The following is a 19399-nucleotide window of genomic DNA, read 5'->3' on the forward strand; positions in this document are numbered from 1 at the left end:
TGGTGACATTTGAAAGGTGCCTTGGTTACTTTTACTTTGTACTTAACAACCATTTCTATACTCAAAAATCCTTTGAAATCTGGCTCTTAGAGAGGTCGAGGTCTTAAATAGATGGTGGCTTTTCTCTCATGGCTCTGACTTCTAGATTGACACAGCAGAGTGGGCTGCCTTGTTTTTCCGAAGTCTTTTTCGAGACTCAGTGAAGAGTGTGCTCTCAGCCTGTGAGGTATGCAAAAATCAAAAGTAGTTTGACCAAAACTGTTTCAGTTTCAAGAGAATTTCAGTTGAAGAGAATTTTTGAAAGTTCCTTAGTTTTGTGTCCCACTCTTCAGCTGTCTGTATGCTGCATAGACACTCCTCTAAAGTAGTAAGCAGCACCTTGGTATACTGAGTTGTCCAGTCAGAAGATAACATCTTCCAGTTTGGTTTGAAATACCAGCCTCTTCAAATCTGAGACAGTCAAATTGGTTATCAGCTACTTACAGTATTGAATAGATTGACAGTGAGTACCTGCCTTAGCGCGGGCGCTTCTGACCTCAGGCTCTTTTCATTTCTGTTTAATCAGTGATTTCTAGTATTAAAAAAAAAAAAATAAATATCTCATACTTGTTTTCTTTTCCTCGCCTTACCTCTGTCTATGTGGACTCCCCCAGGGGATGATGATCTGGAGGCACTGAAAGCCAAGAACATCAAGCAGACGGAGCTGGTGGCTGACCTGCGAGAGGCCATTCTCCAGGTGGCGCGGCACTTCCAGTGTGTGGATCCCAAGAACTGCAGCATTGTGAGTGGGAACAGCTGGGTTTGCCCTGCTCTGTGCTCTGGCATGAGTGGTGAGAGTCCACCGCTGGACTGTTCAAGTGGTCATGGGTGCGTGGGCTCTAGGAAGAACATGCCAGGTGTAATGGGTGGAGGGTGAGGGTTGCTCAACCAATCCCTGGTGAAGGAGGGCTGTGCTGAGAGGTTGTCTGCCTGCTAGGAGAAGGAAAAGCTTGGGAGCAGGGGATGCAAGCTTTGGCAGATCAGCTGTGAGTCGTCTGTTTTTCATTCCTCTTTGCTCTTCGTCCACATGCATGCCAGGATCTGACTCCAGACTACAGTATGGAGAGTCACCAGCGGGACCACGAGAACTATGTGGCCTGTTCCCGCAACCGACGACGACGAGCCAAGGCACTACTGGACTTCGAGCGTCATGATGATGATGAACTGGGCTTCCGCAAGAATGACATCATTACGGTGCGTCAGTGTATGAGACAGGGACCAGGGCAAGAGCATGCAGACCCAGCTTGTTTGGAATGCTGCACTGCCCCTTCTACAGGGAAAGAAGGGAGGAGATTAGCTCAGAGCCCAGTTAGAAATCCAAGGAAAGCAGATGGTGTTTCTGGGGGCTGCCTGGGGATGAGGCAGTATGTTCCTGCAGATGTTGTCTTGTGGGCCACTCTTAATGCAACCACAAAGTCCCCTTTCCTGGCTGCCATATAGCCAAGAAAAAGATTGATTTGGTCCAACCTAGGTCCTCGTTTAACACTGCACGTGAAGCTATGGGAAGACTGTAAAACATCCATTTGCATTTTAGCTGTGGGTGTCCTGTCTGAAATTGAGGAAAACTGGCCTAGTGTTGTGTTTGCAGTAGCTTTTTGCCCTTGAAAGTCCTGGGCCACACGAGAGGAGAACATTGGCAGAGCAGTTGGGAAGAAAGGAGTTCCTCATTGTGCACACAGAGGCAGGCAGCTGTAGCCCTCCTGGCACAGCACTCTCTTCAAACAGTGTTTTTCACTCCTTGTTTTTCAGATCATTTCCCAGAGGGATGAGCACTGTTGGGTGGGAGAACTGAATGGACTGAGAGGTGAGAGCAGGGTGGGTTGCAGTGGGGAGAGAGTGGGGCTGAATGTGGAGCATCCTTTCATCCACAGCAGCTGCTCTGGCACGTTTGCAGCAAAGGCTCTGCCAGTTACCCAGAGTATCTGCCAGGGAAAAGGGAAGTGTTAAAGTGGAGTATGAGAGCAATGGTACAGCTGCCTGGTTACTTCTTGCAAACAGCAAGTTGAGGCTCCATCCTCCTGGCACAGAGTCGTTGTGTCCATGTCATCTCTGTTGCTTGTGGGCAGTGTCCTGTAACTGGCTTCCTTTTGCAGTTACCTTAATTCCTGGGGGTTTGAGGCTACTTGTGTCCTTCTTTGGGGTTGGACCCTGTGCACTTTGGTTTATTCTCAGCTTCCACTGGGCTCTGGTCTTGTCTGTCAGAGGTTTCTTAGTGTCAGACTCGCTTCTTTGTCCTCTCTTTATAGGCTGGTTTCCTGCAAAATTTGTGGAGATTTTGGATGAGCGGAGCAAAGAGGTAATTAAAAATTCAAAACACAACGATGACAACAAAGTCACGTCATAGCTGAAAAAAACATAGTTGAAAAAGAGGCACGTATTTCCCTCCTTGAGTCTGTTTGCTCTCTCTGGGTATTGAGCACTTAATGATGTGATCAGGCAGCTTATCTTCCTAAACCTGTTTGCTTAGCTTCCTGATGCTGACCAAGTGGAGAAGGAGGACCCCAGAGGGCTGCAGGGGGTAACCTGGGCTTGCAAGGCTCCTAGAGATGAGCTTTGGGGAAGCAGCAGGATCGTGTGGGCTGTGTTTCTGCCTGCTCGCCGCTGCCTGTGCTCTCTTCCTCCCTTGAGACTGTGCCTGTGGATCCTGCTTATGCTTTGTGGTCACCACAGTGGCTTCTCCCTGGGCAGCTGCATCCAAGTGGGCACTCTGTCCGAGTTCCTCTGCAACCAGCAGTGGTGAGGTGGCACCTATTTAGAGCAGATACCTCAGTATTGCCCCAAGGCTGGGGTAGCACATGGGAGACAAAGATCATCAGCTGTTGGCCTATGCAGGTTGCCGGGGAAGTGGGGAATACCTTGTTCTCCCTCTCAGTATTTGGAAGGTGAGGAAGGGCTCACAGGCTGAACTGAGACCCTCCCCAAGAGAAGCCTCTAGAGACATGTCACTATTGACATCTTGCTTGTTTCTTTCCCCCCCTTCACAGGGCTGGTTCCTTAGGTGCAGGTCACCTCTCTGTGTATAAACACACCCTGTACTGCTGAGCAGTTCTCCTCCCAACTGTGGAAATAAAGAGACTCCCACTCATCCTAATTTTGGAATATCCTTCATGCTAACAGCATGTCAGGGTGATACCTCAGAGCAGTGTACCAGCCAGCCTGGTACATCCCCATCCACCTCCATTTGCCCTGACTTTTAACAGTGTACAGAGTCCCAGCAACCCTCAGTTCCAAGTCCTTCTTACTTTAGCTCAGCAAGCATCACACCAAACTGCAGCATTTCCTACATGCTGAACACTGCCACGATGGTGCTGGGGTCACCTATGTGGTCTCCTGGGCAGCAGGACCAAGACCTAAGCACAAAGGTCCTGATGTCCCAGCAAATCCCCCGGCACTGAACATGGTGCCTTATGCAAAAGCCAGCAAGAGCATAAGAGGTTAAGGGAGACGGGACTGGTGGGGACCTGGAAATGGTAGAGTTGTACACAGAGAAGCTGTAGGTAAGCAGACCACCTCCACACTCTTCTCCCCTACCAGTATGCTGAGAGCTGGCTCTTTGTGTTCCTCAGTACTCCATTGCTGGAGATGACTCAGTGACAGAAGGGGTGACAGACTTGGTGCGAGGGACGCTGTGTCCAGCCTTGAAGGCCATATTTGAACATGGATTGAAGAAGCCGTCTCTGCTAGGGGGGGCCTGCCACCCTTGGCTCTTCATTGAAGAGGTGAGATGTCTCAGTTCCCTCTGTGCGGTACTGTTGCCAAGGGGCTGGGGTGGGGGGACTGTAGGACAGAGTGTACTGACTGTCCCTTTGTCTTGCTAGGCTGCAAGCCGGGAGGTTGAACGGGACTTTGACTCCGTGTATTCTCGCCTTGTGCTCTGCAAGACTTACAGGTAAGGCCACTTTATTTTAGCCTGGGGAAGAGGAGACTGAGGGGAGAGTTTATCACTGTCTACAACTGCCTCAAGGGAGGTTGTAGCAAGGTGCTGGTCTCTTTGCCCAAGTGACAAGGGGATAGGACAAGAGGGAATGGTCTCAAGTTGTGCCTGGGGAAGATCAGATTGGATGCTAGGAAAAAACTCTTTACTGAAAGGGTTATTGGGCACTGGAACAGGCTGCCCAGGGAGGTGGTGGAGTCCCCATCCCTGGAGGTATTTAAAAGACAGGTAGGTGAAGTGCTTAGAGATATGATTTAGTAGCAGACAGGTATGGTTGAACTTGATCTCAAAAGTCTTTTCCAACCTAGTGATTCTATGATTACGCAAAGCAGCTCGGTCTGTGCCTTGCTTCTGCATGCTCATCAAATTGCTGCTGCCCTCCACCTTGAGAATGGTCATGGTCTGCCCCGTTCTTCTGTCAGTGTGGTGCCAGCAGGCTGCTGTGCCCATGCTGACTTGGGGCTGTCAGTGGCTCTTGTCCCCCTCCTTGCGCTCCTGTGTTTGCTTCTGGAGCTGTATCTTGCTGTCTGGTGGCTGCAGGAACACCTGTGGGCTCAGCAGTAGCAAGGGAGCTATTGGGGTATGGAGGAGGAAAGGCCTGCTTGTGCCTGGGATGGCTCTGGAGCTGTCTAGCTCTCTGCTGTGATCTTTGCAGGCTTGATGAAGACGGCAAAGTTCTGACTCCAGAGGAGCTGCTGTACCGGGTGAGTGCAGCCCCCAGCCCAGGCAGAGTCCAGCTCCTAATGTGGGAAAGTTTCTCATGGAGGCTGTCGCACGGTGGTGTCCTCTGGGGGGATGCTTGAGGTTCTCCTAGACCGTCCCTGATGGGCAGCAGTAGAGGCACCAGGTGCCTGGGGAAGGGCAGAAAATGAAGCCATCAGGAAGGCCCGGCCCCTGTGTTGCTAACAGGTGGCACTGGGTGTGGTTGGGGAGCTGTGGGGCGGGGAGCATCTGGCTGTGTTGCTGACATGGCTGCCCAGCCAAAAGCTGAGCTGAGAACCAACTACATCTTCCCACCCTGCAGGCGGTTCAGGCTGTGAACATGACGCATGATGCTGCACATGTACAGATGGATGTGAAGCTTCGTTCCCTCATCTGTGTTGGACTCAAGTGAGTCATCCGGTCCTGATTCCCCCAGCTGGAGGTTGGGGTGTGCAGGGAGCTTGGGAGGGGGCAGAGCAGGCTCAAAAGCAGCAGTTGTTTCTATCTATCCTAAGCCACAGGATCCTTTTCTCCCTCTTCTCCCTCCCTGCAGCCACTGGGTGGGACCAGTTCCTTTCTTGTTCATCATGCTGGTCTGGCTGCTGGCTGGAAGAAGTAGCTGTCATTATATGAAGTGCCTCACACAAGTTTACTGGCTTATCTTGTTCCTACTGTGGGCTGGGGTCAAGGCTTGGGCTGAAAAGAAACTATCCCAAAGGGATGGGGCTTCTTTGGCCATCTTCAGATGAGTAACATGCCTCTACCCCATCACTGCAGCGAGCAGGTGCTGCATTTGTGGCTAGAGGTTCTGTGCTCAAGCCTGCAGACCGTGGAGAAGTGGTTCCATCCCTGGTCGTTCCTGCGCAGTCCCGGCTGGGTGCAGATCAAATGTGAGCTGAGGTGAGTGTGTCCCTATGGGCCTTGCCAGGGTCTGGAGTGGATTTCCTCCTCCCCTGCAGGGGGTGGCCCTCACAGTGGCTGGGTTTGGGCCTTCTCCAATGAGCAGCAGCGTGGGCTGCCCAGACATCCCCGCTGCAGAGATTTTCTTCTCTGTGCTGAGGCAGCAGCGACTGTCTAGACAGTTTCATGCGATGCGCTGTGCCTTCCTGATCAAGAGCAGAGCTTGGCTGCTGCAGAGCTGTCGTGACCAGCAGGCAGCCTCTGCCTGCCAGCAGCCTCCTGCTGTGTCCTGCACCTCATCTGATGGTGCCTTTTCCAGCTCCAGGTCCTCTGCCACGAGTCCAAGCAGGGAACAAGGACTGTGCTAGGGAGGCAGTCTCGCTGTCACTGGCTGGGAAGGTGTCAGGGGCTGAAGGTGGCACAAAGCACTTCCCTTGGAACCCAGGGCACACATCCACACTACTTGCTCCTGGCCCTCCTGTGCTCTGCAAAGCTACCTTCAGTCCCATGGAGCTGAAGAGCAAACCCCACGACCACTCTAGCCCTGCTGCTGCTGCTGACCTCTGGGAACCGGCTATTGTCTGCATCACCCCATTGCCTCTGGCTGCAGTGGGAGTGCCTGGAGGCAGGACCAGGCCTGTGCCTGCCCACCTTGGGGTCTCCTGGGCTACTTGTGCTGGTCCTGTGTGGGAGGAAAGGAATCCCCTTCACCTCTGTGCTGTGGTGTCCTGTGGCTGCTTTCTCACAGCATGGGGGCAGTGCTAGTTCAGCCGAAGGACCAAGTGGCGTTGGTTCATGGCTGGGCCCAGGTTTATGGAGAGCAGGAGTGGAGGTTTATGCCGTATTTCTCCCAGCCAGTTCCTGTGGAGGACCTCGGCTCCTCACTGCTGCAGGAGTTGGAGGAGAACCCCACGCAGGAGTTTCCCCTGAGCCTGAAGGATTGACCAGCTTGTTTCCAGGATGTCTGAGCTCTGTGTTGCTGTCTCAGTGACAGGGTTGAGGTTGGGCCTGCAGCCAGGTTTGAGAGCAAAGCGTGTCACCCCTCATGCTGTACTTGTGCATGGGAGGTCAGGACACTTCTCTTACGCCAGGGAGAGAGAGAGGGATGCAGAACCTCTGAAATGCCTCTGACAGGAGTCTGCTTTCTGGAGAGTAACTTGCAACACCCCTCATTGCCAGCCTCAGCTGGGTGTGTCTGTGGTCTAGCAGAGCCCAGGGCTGCCCGTGCCTCCCTGCGCTCAGTGTTGGGTTCTGTAGGGCTTGCACTTCAGTCACATCTTCAAGCTTTTCTTCCCAGCCCGGGCCTGGCAGGATACGAAGGCCAAAGAGGAGGGAGGAACAGGGGATGAGTAGCTGGTGTCATCCTTTCAACGCCAACAACCAAGGATTTCTGTCCTTGGCGTGTAGCAGCGTGCTGGGGCAAGCTGAGGAGCCAGTGCAATCGTGTGCCTGGAGGCAGCAGTTCTGGGCACAGACTGGGCTGTGGCCTGGGGGTGTGTGCATGTGTGTGACCATCACTTTTTTCCATTGCAGAGTCCTCTGCAAATTTGCCTTCAGCCTCTCTCAGGACTGGGAGCTGCCAATAAAGAGGGAGGTGAGTAGGTGGCATCTTTCATTCTTGGCCTCAGCTTTGCTTACTGCCTGGCTGGGACAGAGGGAAATGGCCGGCCCCTCCCTTCCCCAGTGCTCTCCAAACCGCAGGGCCTCTCCCTGTTTCAGATGCGTAGAGGTGGGACGTGCAAAAGGCTACTCTGGGTGCCAGAGACCTTGGTGTGCTTGGACTCTGCCCACAGACACAACCTCCTGTTTTCTGGGTGCGGTGCACTGACCTGTGTCTCTGTGTCGCCCTGCAGGAGAAGGAGAAGAAGCCACTGAAGGAAGGGGTACAGGACATGCTCGTGAAGCACCATCTCTTCAGCTGGGACATAGATGGGTGACCCCTACCCTGCCCCATTCTGGGGAACCTTCTCAATGGCGCACACTCCTTTTCCTCCCTCGCCCCCCGTTGTGTCTCACTCCCTGCCCTCCCCCACCCCACTCACTTGTATCTGTGACAAAATCCCTCTCGAGGGGGCTGCCAGCCCACCTGGGACGGATGGCAGCAGCGCTGAGAGGCCGAGCTGCAGATGCAAGGGAGGTGATGGTCAAGGGCGATGCTGCAAGGGGACAAGTGTGTTCTGGCAACAAAAATGTGCCCCCCTCCCAGCCTGCCCTGTCTCTGCCACCCCCATTTTCTCCTTGCCGCAGCCCTGCCTCCCCCCGGTGCCTGGGGGAGCAGCCTGGTCCACAGCCCCTCGTGCACTGCCCCAAGGGCCAGCAGCTGCGGGGGGGTGTGAGCGTGTCAGCTGCTGTGGGGAAGAGATGGCCCTTGTGGGGTGGCTTTTATCCATGAAAGCTGGTGCTGTTGGCAGGTGGCACTGCAGGTGCAAGTGGAATTGGGCTGGTGAGTGACTCAGCACGGCACGGGAGCAGGGAAAGCACATCCCTCCGTGCCAGCCAAGGGCTTGCCTCTGTTGGGGAGAGGGATGGCAAACCCTGAAGCACTTGGACAAGTTCCTCTGACCGGGAGCCAGGACTGAGAAGGGGGAACTGGCATCAGCCTCATCCCACCTCCCTGGCATTGGGGCGTGGGGTGTTGACAAGAGGTGCCCAACTGCACCAGCCTGTTACCACTGTACCAGCCTTAGGGGATGGGCCTTGTCTCCTCTGGGAGCAGACAAAACCCACCTGTCCCCTAAACAAGAGTGTTTCATGCTGTCATTTTAGTCTCTAGATTATTTTTACTGTTAACCAAAAAGATGTAAATTAACTCCAGGAATGTGTATATTTTGGCATTGTTGTAGCTCAGGAGGAGGTTCAGGTTGGAGCTGGCTCAGGGAGACTTGCTCGTCCTCCTCACCCTGCGGTGGCGATGGGGACACAGGTCAGGAGCGGAAGAATTGCTGCTTTGTGGTGGTGGCTCTGGATATGGAGTCTGTGACTTTCTACTGAAAGCACTTGTCTGTGAGCACAAACTACTCATGAGATGACACTAGATTCTTACTTTCCTTTATTTGGTGGGTTTGTAAATAAACTATCTTGGGAGAGAGCTGGGCTTTGGCTTTGTTTTTTGACAGGAATGGGAGTAGATTGAATTCTTCATTCCTGCCAGTTGATCATTATGACCCTATTTCTGCGCCGGCTCCTGCTCATGTCACACTGAGGTCTCCGCTCAGCCAGGGCTGGCACCGGGGGATCTCCTCGATGGCTTTGCCTCGGACTGGGCCACGAGGCTGAGTGGTAGCAGGGGCAGGAGCAGCTGTGCCCAAAGTGCAGCTTGGCAGCAGAGCCCTAGAAAAGCAACACTGAAAATGAGGGGATGCACGAGGAAGGTCCTTAACAAAGGGAGAGGGGCTGCCAGAACGGAGGGCTGGGCGGTGGTGGGGAGCAGTGTTGTCTGTATGTAAGAAGCTTGAAGGCCAGGCTCAATGAGGCTTTGAGCAACCTGATCCAGAGGAAGGTGTCCCTGCCCAAGGCAGGAAGGGTGGGATGGGATGATCTTTAAGGTCCCTTCAGACCCAAACCATTCTGTCATTTTGTGATTGTCCAGACAAAGGAGGTGGAGTCTCCTGTGCAAATGGGATGGTAACAGGGCACAGGCACTGGGAGAACTGTGTACAGGAGCCCAGGCTATGGGAGGATGGGAGTTACAGCATATTTACTGATGTGAAAACAAGTGGTTTCAGTCAGTAATTCCTGTTTGGCAGGAGGATGCCTGAGGAAGGCTGCAGTGCCACCTCATCACTGTAGCAGCTGGGGTACAGACCAGCCTCCTGGCCCAGGGAGGGCTGTTAAAGCTGCCTGTACTTCTCCTGCCATAAAACTGACTTCAGGTTGCAGGGAAGGTGATTTCCATGCACAGAGGGAATCTCCCTGCAGCTGAGAAGGGATGAGGCACCACCACTCAAGCTTCTTTTTTCCCACCGCTAAGAAAGACCCAGAGGGATCACCCACCCTTAGCTGGAAAGGGCAGTGGCCCCAAGCCCTCCCACCACCACAGCAGAGAAGTTTTTGAGCACATGGCTGTTTGGAATTTTTTTAATAAAATGGATTTATTTTTTTTTTCTCAAATATTTGTAACTGAAAAAATAATTCAATTTAAAGATCCATTCTCTCCCCCGTTAACTTGTCACTTTTATCCTTTTCCAGTTGAATACTTGCTCTGGATCCGATACCCCAACACCATCCGTCTCGGACGGTGCTGATCACCCCTCACCGTTTGCTGCATAGTGGAAGGGAGAGTGCGTGCTAGTCAAATACACATTACAAACAAGTAGTGGTTACAGCAGAAAGATTCAGGATTACATTCAAGGTAGAGGCAGAACATCAGACTTTGTTGGTTTTTTTTTTTCCCAATGGGTGCAAAAATGTATGTCCAGGGGAATATTTCTTCCGACAAAGAACTACTGAACTATTATTCAAACAAATAATAGTAAGAAAGCAGAGAACTGGGCTAGCCTTGCTCTGGGCACTGCCTGGGGAAAAGACGTGTTAGCATTTCCTGGGATGAGGCACCTTCTTCCCCTCTGCCCTGGGCACAGGGTTATCAGGAGGTTATCGGGCGCTCTCTGGGCAGGAGCCCCTTGTGCAGAGGGGCTCTGGCAGGTTGGCTGGGTTCCACGTGAGGGGAAGCTCATGGTTCTCTATGGTCTGGGCTCCTTCAGGGCCACTTTCAAGTATGTTGGGCAAATTTAATGTAATTAAATTCCTATAGTTTCACAAATGAAGGCGGTGGGTAAAGGTGAAAGAGAGCAGCTGTGAGCTCAGCCTTTCACCAGCAACCCTGGGGAAGGGCTAAATCAGTAATAGGCACTGGCATCTCTCTGCCGACAAGGAGTAGGGATGCCTGGCCCAGGGAGAAGAGGAACCATGGCTGGGTGAGGCCAGGAGTGCAGGTGGAATGCTCCCACCTTCCTCTAGATGCTCATTGCACTTGGGTAATTTCATTCTTTACTCACTGGTTGCAGCTTTGTAATTATTTGTACACAAGAAATCACACAGCTCTTTGGGGTTTTTTTTGTGGAAGCTACTGCTCACTGTGGGCTAAAAGAAGCTGATTTTGCTAGTGTTTGACACACAAGCAGCCTCACGCTTTCCCTTAAGCATTTGAAAGAGCCTCCCACTCCCCACATCTTTTCCTCCTAAGAAACCACTGGCCTCCTGTGCCCACCTGCTCCCAGGGCTGGGCAGCTGTCCTGGGAGAGCTCTGTAAGGCGACTGCTGATGCGCTCATTGCTTCCAGTGAGCATGAGAGCTGCACCAGGAGGAAAGGGACAGAGGGCTCAGGGAGTGTCCACCAGTCTCAGTTATTCTGATTTTTTTCAGACAGGACACTGTAGCTTGGGCAACCAAAAGCTGGGGCAGAGGGGGAAATTTATCCTCTTACTCCAACCAAGACACTGAGGAAAGCAGATAAGAGCTTCTGACTTGCTTACGACTGGGGGCAGAGAAAAGGGGGCAGAAAGGAAGGAAGCTGCCAGCAGGCCCCCTCCCGCAAATGATAAAGTGTCTCCCCATGCAGTTACAAGCAAACAGGGCTCAGGAAAGCAGGAGTTTCTCCCAGCTGCAAAATAGGCATGACCCCACCTAGCTGGGAGTTTAGTGGCTGACGGACAGCAGACCATGCAGGGCTGGCATTCACCTGCCCCACCACAGAGCAGAGGTACCTGCACCCCTGTGGCAAAGCCACCCCTGAGAGAAGCACTAGGTACCAAAGGGGCAGGGAAGCAGCACGTGCTCCTCCACCTACCCCTCTCCAGCAGGCAGCCCCTCCAGGGCAGGGGAGAGGCAGGGAGAGCATCCTCGAGATGATAGTAAAAAAGATGGCAGTTTATCCTTCCATCGCCTGAGCGGGATCAGCACCTTAGTCCGTAGGATTTCATAACCCACCTCCCTCAACCCAAGCAGCCTTGGCCCAGCTCACGGCCAAAGCAGGGACAGGCATGTGGCGAGATGCCCTTTGGGGCATAGCCAGGCTGGCTGGTGACCATGGCCGTGAGGTGCTGCTAACGAACACGGGAATTCAAAAGGGACCGGAGTAAAAGCATGAGCGCGCCACAGGCCTGCATTTCCAATGCAAAACCCTGCACAAGGAAAAGCATCATCGTGGCATTTGGGGCTTGGGATACTCAGCCCACTCATCAGTCAGCAGCCACCGAGGCACCAGCCCAGCACCCCGCATGACAGCCACTGGCTAGACATGGCAGCAGCTCACAGCAAGCAGCCACTTGCTTTTGCCTTTTACCCCGTGGGACTCCATGGAGGGAAGAAAATGGTCAGCTGCCCATTCCTTGCCTTCACAGTCCCACTTCTCCCCAGAACAGGGCCCTCCCACTCACACCGCTGAGCTAGAACCAACACCCAGTTTGCAATGCCGCTTCCCCTTCCTTGCCTGTTGGGTCCAACATCCCCAGCTGCTGCTTTCCACTGGGATACCTACTACAGGGAGGCACCAGCACAGCTGAAGGCAGGAGACACATTGCACATGGCCCCTAATGATATGTTGCTTGTTGCTAGCTGTGCCCCTCACACTCCCTGAGATACAGAGACACTTCTGTATCCCTTATCCCCACCACAGGCTGACCACCCTGCTCACCTGGGGCTGTCACGAGTGCTGTGGAAGCTGGGAGGAATGGGATGGGGTGCGCCTGAAAGCCACACTCCAGGCACAGCCAGAGGTCTGGGGCAGCAAAGGACAGATTTAACATACAAGGACCTGGATTTTAGCACCTTAGAAATCTGTTTTGCAGCCCAAAGCAAATGAAGCAAGCAGGCAGGCCTCTGCCAAGCTCAGCAATATTTGGGAAACCAGCTTAGACATTACCAGGTTGGTGGGGAACCCTGGTTCCCTTTGGCTACACAGGGAAAAGCTGCCTGTTCTGCCCAGCTTCTCGCAGCCCTGCAGATCAGACCCTTCCCTGACAGACAGCAGTGCAGAGGGCAGCCATTCCGGGCCCCTCGCCAGCACTCCTGCCTTTATATCCTCATCCGGAGGTAGAATCCTCTTCTGTAACCGTTACACCAACTGTGCTGGGGCAGTGCAGCCCCCTTGGTCTGCCCATCCCAGCAATGTGTGGGGTGCTGCTTCTGGAAATGGCTCAGGCCCAGTCATGCGATGTCCCACTGCAAGGTGTGAGGGAAATCTTGCTCAGCAGCACTGCACCCCATGTGCTGCCATCGCTGCTCCCGCCTGGAGGAAGAGGGGCTGCCGGCTCTGTTCTCTCCTAAGCTGGATCAGGCTGCACTGAGGGGGCCGGAGGCCACCAGCCCCAGAGCTCCTGCAGCCTCTTCTTCCCTGCAGCAGCAGTGACTCAGCTGGCAGGTCTGCCTTTGCCACCATTGCCGGCTTCATGCAGGAAGGACGCTCTTGGGGGAGGAGTACAAATACTAGGAGCTCATTTCTTTTTCCTTTTTTTTGGTTGATTGGCCTCTTCCCCCTGCATGCCCTGCCCTCCCACTCCAATTCCCTTCAGTCTCTGCTCACAGAGTTACAAGCAAGAATCCCAGTGCAGCTGCAGATCATGTCCATCAAGGAAGTCTGTGGAAAAGAGACTGGGAGCCGCAGTGCTAAGAGGAGCCAGGCTCATGACGGGACCCCCTGGCAGCTCCAGCCAGTCCATGCTGTCCAAGTTAGCCTCAGCCAGATCCAGGGTTATGCCCCCAGATGGCTCGTGAGCAAAGTGCAATTCCGAGGTGTCCATAGGTGAAGGCGGGTGGTCCAGGATGGCTGAGCTGCTCAGCATCTCACTGTGGAGGTCATCAATCAGGGACAGAGGCTCTGGCCCATCGTGTCCTGCCGTCAGCAGCGGGAGGCCAGTGCTGCTCTCCAGGAAGTCCTCCAGCCGGCCCACAGGCACTGGCTGCCCCAAGGACACTGGTACCGCCAGCTCTGAGGATTGGTGGCTGCTGGGCGGTGAGGAGCAGGCTGGGGCCACAGGTGGTTCCTTCCCCGCTGGGGATGACTGATCCTTGAAGTCAGCAGAAATCTCTGCACAGGGAAGAAACAGACAGACCGGGGTGAGGAAAAGCTTGGCTGAAGGATCCCTCCCATCCACCAGGGCAACAGGGACACCCCCAGACTGAGCCATCGCGGACCACCTACTGGGATAAGGAAACACATCTTGCCCCTGTCCTTGGCTTGCTATGGAGAGTTTTCAGCCTGCTTCTGGGGAATTCAAGGTTTGCCCAGCATCACAGAAGAGGTGTGGCCAGATCTTACATAGCAGAGCCACAAAGAAGCTGTGTATCATCCTAATGCCTACCTGACATCTCCCTCAGTACCTTAATGACTACTGCCAATGTTAAAGATACTGGCAGGGATGCAGGAGCAAAGACTTGGTCATGACAGACTCTCTCCCCAGTGCTCTGTAATCCTCAGGCTCAAACCCAAAGACTATGGGAAAGGCTGGCTTTGTTTCCTCACCTCCACTTTCGATGAGAATGTCAAACAGGTCATCCATCTGCTGGCTGGAGCAGCCATTCTCCTGAGAAAAGTGAGCACAGGATTAGCTTCCTATTTACCAGGGGAGTTTCCACCTCCAGCAACACCCATGGCTGCTGGTTCTCCTCTCTCACCCCAGGGACAGGGCTGCTATCGAGGAAGAATGAGCACAGAGAGGCACAGTACCAGAACCCTCCATAACCTCTGGATAGGAAGGTGTAGTCAACAACTGCTGTACTAACACTCACCAGGCAGTGAGTGGTTTGAGATCTCTACCTGTGGTTTAGGGTCTGCCCTAAACCTTCTGGAAGGAATTCAGCTAGGAAGGTGCAGTTAGAAAGGGACATTGTGTCTCCACGCTCTATTCTGTCCCCAATCAGGAATCTAAGCAGATTTACAACAGAAACTTTTCACCTGTTCTCCAAGGAAACACTTGCTCTCACCTGAGCCTTTGGCTGTTGCTTCATGGCCTCTTCATAGCCTGGTGGCTCTTTCACTGGGACCGCGGGAACAGGGAGAGGAGGTGGAGGAGTTCCAAAAAGCGACGTGTGCTGTTGCTGCTCCAGGTCCATCTGGGATGGAGAACGGGCAGCAGGAGAGCTGGGCTGCGATGAGGGCTGTTTAGAACAAAGGCAGAAGGAGTAATTAGGAGAAAGCCCGCATCAGCTCCTGTTTCATAGCTGCCTTGAGAGACCATCACTCCCTGTCTTGGTGAGCGCTGCACAGAGGTTTGCGCTGCTCTGCTCCCAGCAGCCTGGCTTCTTCCATGACCTCTGTGCACTATTCCCTGGCTGCAAGCAAGGAAGAATTCCCCACCGACTCATGGCTGGAAATCTTCTGCTGATGTTTCTAATGCTAAAGCAACCATGCCACAAACTGCCACCAGGCTGCTAAGGGATGAGGAAAGTGTCATCTGTCCAAGTGGGGGATTTTGGAGATAGGGGGCACTTCCCTTGTTGTATTCAGCCTTCTCTGCACAGTATATCCTGGACCTATCTTTTACCCATCTCCCTTTGCAGTGCCTGCTTTGGGGAAATAATCAAGCTTCATTAGCAGCAAGTTTCACAGGTGGGCAGAGAGGACCAGAGCACTCAGCAGCACCAGAGACTTCCAAAGGAAACCCCAAGCATTGCAGGAAGCGGTGTTCATGACTCAGCTTTACCAGATGAATCAGCAGCACACAACTGCCCAGAAGAAAAGTCAAAATGGGGATCAGGTCTTTGCCTCTAAAGCAGTTATGCGTGATCCATGCTGAAGCTTGTTCCACAGGAGCAGTGATCCCCGGGCAGTAGCTGAATGGCAGTTCCACCACTTGTTGATGCTCTTCTCCATCATGTTTTCCCTGCAAAGTCATTTGTCTGTTCTGTGACCTGCAGGTAGAGGAGCTACTCTGGGGTCCACTCTCTTCCTGACAGAAGCTGGAAACTGTCATTGTGGCACTGGCCACTGGGGTGTATTAGGAAGGTACCTTTTTCAACACCCTGGGTAGGCTACATTTGCCAGGAGCACCAGTTTTCAGGGACCATTTGTGGAAAGAGCTGGGAAAGAAGGCCTGCAGGTTTGGAGGTGCTAAGAAAGACAATATGGTGTGGGGCAGCTGCCCCATCACCACATGCAGACCTGGCTTCTGACTCTACAGGGAGGCAAAAGGAATAGGGGAGTCACTACAGGTGCCTCCACAGCACATGAGCTAAGGGAGTCTGAGGAAAAAGGTGGCTTCATTTACCTTCTGCATTTTCTCAAAGGTCTCAAAGCAAACCAAGGCACCAACCCTTTACGAAGGTCTGACTACACTAGAAATTACTCCTCTCATCAATACCCCTTCCAGGATCTGACTCAGAAGTGATGTCCCAAGCTCTAAAAGCCCTTCCTAATCTTTCTGTATCTTATCTTAATTAAGTCAGAAAGACTGCTAAGTCATCCCTACTGTGGGCAAGAAAGGGAGGAGATGCAGAGCAGAGCCTCTTTACAGCATCACCCAGAGAAGGCGTAAAGCCAGAGGTGCTCTGTTTCCTGAACCAGCACTGCACTTCAAACAGTATTAACAGGTACACTCAAGACACAGGAATAGAAATCACAGCAAGTACATCAGTACCAAAGAGCAAAAGGTTACATCCTGTTGCCCCTCTCAGAGCAGTAACCACTTTTTCAGCCTACCAGCAGTCCTACAAGCATTGGGGACACTACTGTGAACAAAGGCTGCCCACTCCAGCCTCTTGTAGTTTTTAACTGACAGACAATGCGTGTTTAAAACACCAGCTGAAATTCTACCCAGAAGAGGGACCAAAGGACAGAAGCCAGGCAATTGTCAGGATTTAGCCCAGAGCTCTTTGCTGTAAAGCCTCCACATCACTCCCATAGGGGAAGAACTCATGGACACTTCGCGCTCCCAAAACCTCATCCCTGATGATCAGGGGAATGGAGAGGCTATGCCAGGCACCCCTTCTGCTGCCATGTTTAAACCAAAACCAAAACACTGCGTGCAGCTGCAAGCTGTGGCAGAATCTGCTGTAAGATCTCACTTGCTGTGACAGAAATCTCTGACCAGGATTATGCGTGTGTGTCCCCTTCCCACTGCTGCTACAAATCCTGGCAAAGAACAACGAGAAAGAAAAGTGAGCAGGCAGCAAGCTACCTTTCTGACAGACTGGTTTAGTCCTCTTGGCTGCTGCTGCTGCTGCAGGGGCTGCTGCTTCTGCTGCTGTGTGGGCTGCTGCTTCTGCTGCTGTGCAGGCTGCGGAGGGGTGCTGGCAGGTAGCTGACACGGTGGTTGGCTGGAAGTTTTAGCGGGCGATGATTGTACTCTCTGGAAAGAAAAGGGTGTCAGTGAGAAGTTATTCCTCGAGCTCAACATGGAGCAAGGCTTGTGTTTCTTAAAGGATTTATGAAGTTTGTTTTCCCCATTCTTTAGGAAATTCAGTCAATTGTTGTTTCACCAGGGAAATTGGATTAGGGTGGGACACAGCAAATGCAGCGTGCTCAGTGCCTGCCACTGACAGGACACACTGCCACTTGCTCTGCAGAAGGTGCAAGAAATGTGGCAGCAGAGAATAAAAATCTCCTCTGACGCCATGGAAGATGCTTAGGTTTGACTTATGCCATAAAACCCAGGAATGTTTATCCCTTCCTGGAAGAAACACTCAGAACACTTCTGTTAAGTGCTGAGCTCATACCAACAGGGGAATAGTAGGTCATCTCTGATGCAAGACTGTTAACACTGAAATACTGACACACACTAAAACAAAGAGCAGTCAAAAAGAAAAAAGTCTGCTGCCGGGGTCTGATTTCAGCTCTTGGTAGACACTGTGACCTATCACTCTGACTACAATCTCTCTAATGAAGGACAAGAGGTGAAATACACCCTGCTTTTTTATAATACCACAGGCATACTTGTCCTTTCAAAAAGTAGCAACAAGCAAACCCTTGTCCTCCAAGTCCGAGATCCTGCCTGACAAAAGGCAGAACCGTGCGTTTGGACAAATGCTGAACAGCCTATGATGCAAAAAGTCAATTGCGCGCTGCTGTACACAGTTCACCATTGTCAAAGTCCAGTCCTTTTGCTGAAGACCTGCTTACACTGCTCTGTTTTACAAAGCCACAAACTACCAGCCATCATAGCAAGCAACTCAGCTATTTTAGTATTTACTGCATTGAATTTCCAACATGTTAAGTCATCCTATGGTAAACTGAGCTCCTGTACAATGAGTGGGAAGAGGGAGAAAATTACCTAACCACCCACAGCAGGGATGTAGCCTAACCCTTGCCTACCTGCAAGGTCGGGCAGCTACTCCCTGCCTTCCCGTGGGGTGAGAGGCCCTGCCTCTCGGCGCTCTGCTTGGTCACGGTGAGGACGATGTGGGTCCCTGTGGAGTCGGTGATGAGGGTGGGGGGAGGGGTGCCCTTGATGAGGTCGCTTAGGGTGCTCGCTTGCTGGCCAAGGAAAAGCCGCGGGCTGTGGGACTGGCACGGCGGCTCTGCTTCCGCAGCTGGCACCTCCTGCTTCACCATCACGGCTTTCTTTGGCACTGGGCTTGGATTTGAAGTGTCCATTTGGCTAGCGGTTGGTGCAGGGCTGAATTGGTCTGTTTGGCCACTGGATTGCTTCGCAGACTGGCAACTCAGGAAACCGTTTTCACTCTTGACCTGGATGCCAAATGCTCCTGGGTTGGAGGCAAGGGCTGTTCCTTCTCCCACAGCCGCTGGGGCTGGTAGTGACTGCTGAGAGCGCTTCTCCTGCTCCAGCTGAAGTCTAAGCATTTCAACCAGCTGCTGCTTCTGCTTTAGCATGCGGGTGAGCTCCTCAATCTGCTTGTCCTTCTCCTGCAGCATCTGGTCTTTGTCCCTAACTTCTGCATCTCTGCTGTTAGAAGTGCTGCACCGCTCTGACCGGGGTGCTGCATTTACGCTGCAGGAGGAAGATTTGGAGCTCTCTTCCTTAACCAGGAACTGTACTGGAGATGCCTGCAAGGTGAGCTGGGTGAGGGGTGAAGTCACCATCTCTCCAAAAGTGTCTCCGGTGGCCGAGTTCTCATCCCCTGTGCTCATTTGTGAGCGCTCAGAAGGAGTTGGAGAAACAGGAGGAGTCGAACCTGTGCTGCCAAACTTCATCACACCACCACTGGTGACTGTGGCCACAACTACTTCTGCTGGTGCAATGCCAGTGGTGACCAGAGCTGGCCCTGTGCTCAGCCTGGCAGCTGGAAAGGCAACCACCACTTCGGCAGCTTTTGGGAGCACAGCTGCTGTACTGGGCTTGGGATTGGGGGTTGTTTGGCTGGCTGCACCATTCTGTTCTTGGTAAGCTCTGAGACGCTCAATCAGGTCCGTCTTTGTGCCTGAGACAGGCAAGGCCCTCAACTTCAGCTCTTGCTTCAGCTCTGCGACCTGACATGGGGAAAAAAAGAGGGCAGTTTTAAGAGAACACACACTCTAACCAGAACAACTGTTAATAGCTATCAAAGCCACAGAGCAAAGCACTAAACCAATCCCTCCACAGCCCAACAACCCTGCACCTGAGGTACAGGCTGCAGGCAAGCAATGCCAGCTGCTATTACTAACTCCAGTCAGCTCGCCTCAGCCCTGCTTTGAGGCAGCAACATTGTTCAGTACCGCCCTGTCCACCGACAACTGACAAAACAGAGCTGTGCCACTTCACAGGACATTTACCTTCATCTCATCGAGGTTGGCAGGGAGAGGGCCAGGCTTGCCCACTGCAGCATTACTGTTCTGTCGCATCAGCCCACTGGAACCCGAGGATACTGAAGATGCACTGCTGACTGTGGCAGAGAGATTGCGTACAGCAGGGGCACTGGCACCACTTTGCTGCTCTCCTGGAGGCCTACAGG

At 52.9% G+C, this 19399-nt stretch overlaps 2 protein-coding genes across 10 annotated transcripts in view; one reads left to right on the forward strand and one right to left on the reverse strand.

Annotated features, from left to right (window-relative positions):
- SGSM3 (small G protein signaling modulator 3) overlaps positions 1-8944 on the forward strand; it is a 32877-nt gene extending 23933 nt beyond the window's left edge. For all 8 annotated transcript variants that reach the window (XM_054086979.1, XM_054087049.1, XM_054087355.1 and 5 more), the window contains 11 exons: positions 654-781; positions 1078-1233; positions 1789-1843; positions 2286-2335; positions 3606-3758; positions 3858-3928; positions 4629-4677; positions 4998-5083; positions 5453-5575; positions 7109-7169; positions 7429-8944. In XM_054086979.1, coding sequence (XP_053942954.1) covers positions 654-781; positions 1078-1233; positions 1789-1843; positions 2286-2335; positions 3606-3758; positions 3858-3928; positions 4629-4677; positions 4998-5083; positions 5453-5575; positions 7109-7169; positions 7429-7512 — 1016 coding nt within the window. In that variant the 3' untranslated portion in view covers positions 7513-8944. The remainder of the gene's footprint in view (positions 1-653; positions 782-1077; positions 1234-1788; positions 1844-2285; positions 2336-3605; positions 3759-3857; positions 3929-4628; positions 4678-4997; positions 5084-5452; positions 5576-7108; positions 7170-7428) is intronic.
- Positions 8945-9667: 723 nt separating this feature from the next.
- Positions 9668-19399, reverse strand: part of MRTFA (myocardin related transcription factor A) — a 73649-nt gene continuing 63917 nt past the window's right edge. Inside the window, exons 9-14 of one of the 2 annotated variants that reach the window (XM_009556634.2) lie at positions 19221-19392; positions 17823-18938; positions 16690-16860; positions 14498-14671; positions 14037-14097; positions 9668-13601 (exon numbers count right to left, since the gene is read on the reverse strand). In XM_009556634.2, the coding sequence (XP_009554929.1) occupies positions 13102-13601; positions 14037-14097; positions 14498-14671; positions 16690-16860; positions 17823-18938; positions 19221-19392 (2194 nt within the window). In that variant the 3' untranslated portion in view covers positions 9668-13101. The remainder of the gene's footprint in view (positions 13602-14036; positions 14098-14497; positions 14672-16689; positions 16861-17822; positions 18939-19220; positions 19393-19399) is intronic. The other variant, XM_054086784.1, reaches the window with a different exon arrangement.

The sequence above is a fragment of the Cuculus canorus genome, chromosome 1 (genome assembly GCF_017976375.1).
Source record: "Cuculus canorus isolate bCucCan1 chromosome 1, bCucCan1.pri, whole genome shotgun sequence".
In the NCBI taxonomy this organism is placed as follows: Eukaryota; Metazoa; Chordata; class Aves; order Cuculiformes; family Cuculidae; genus Cuculus; species Cuculus canorus.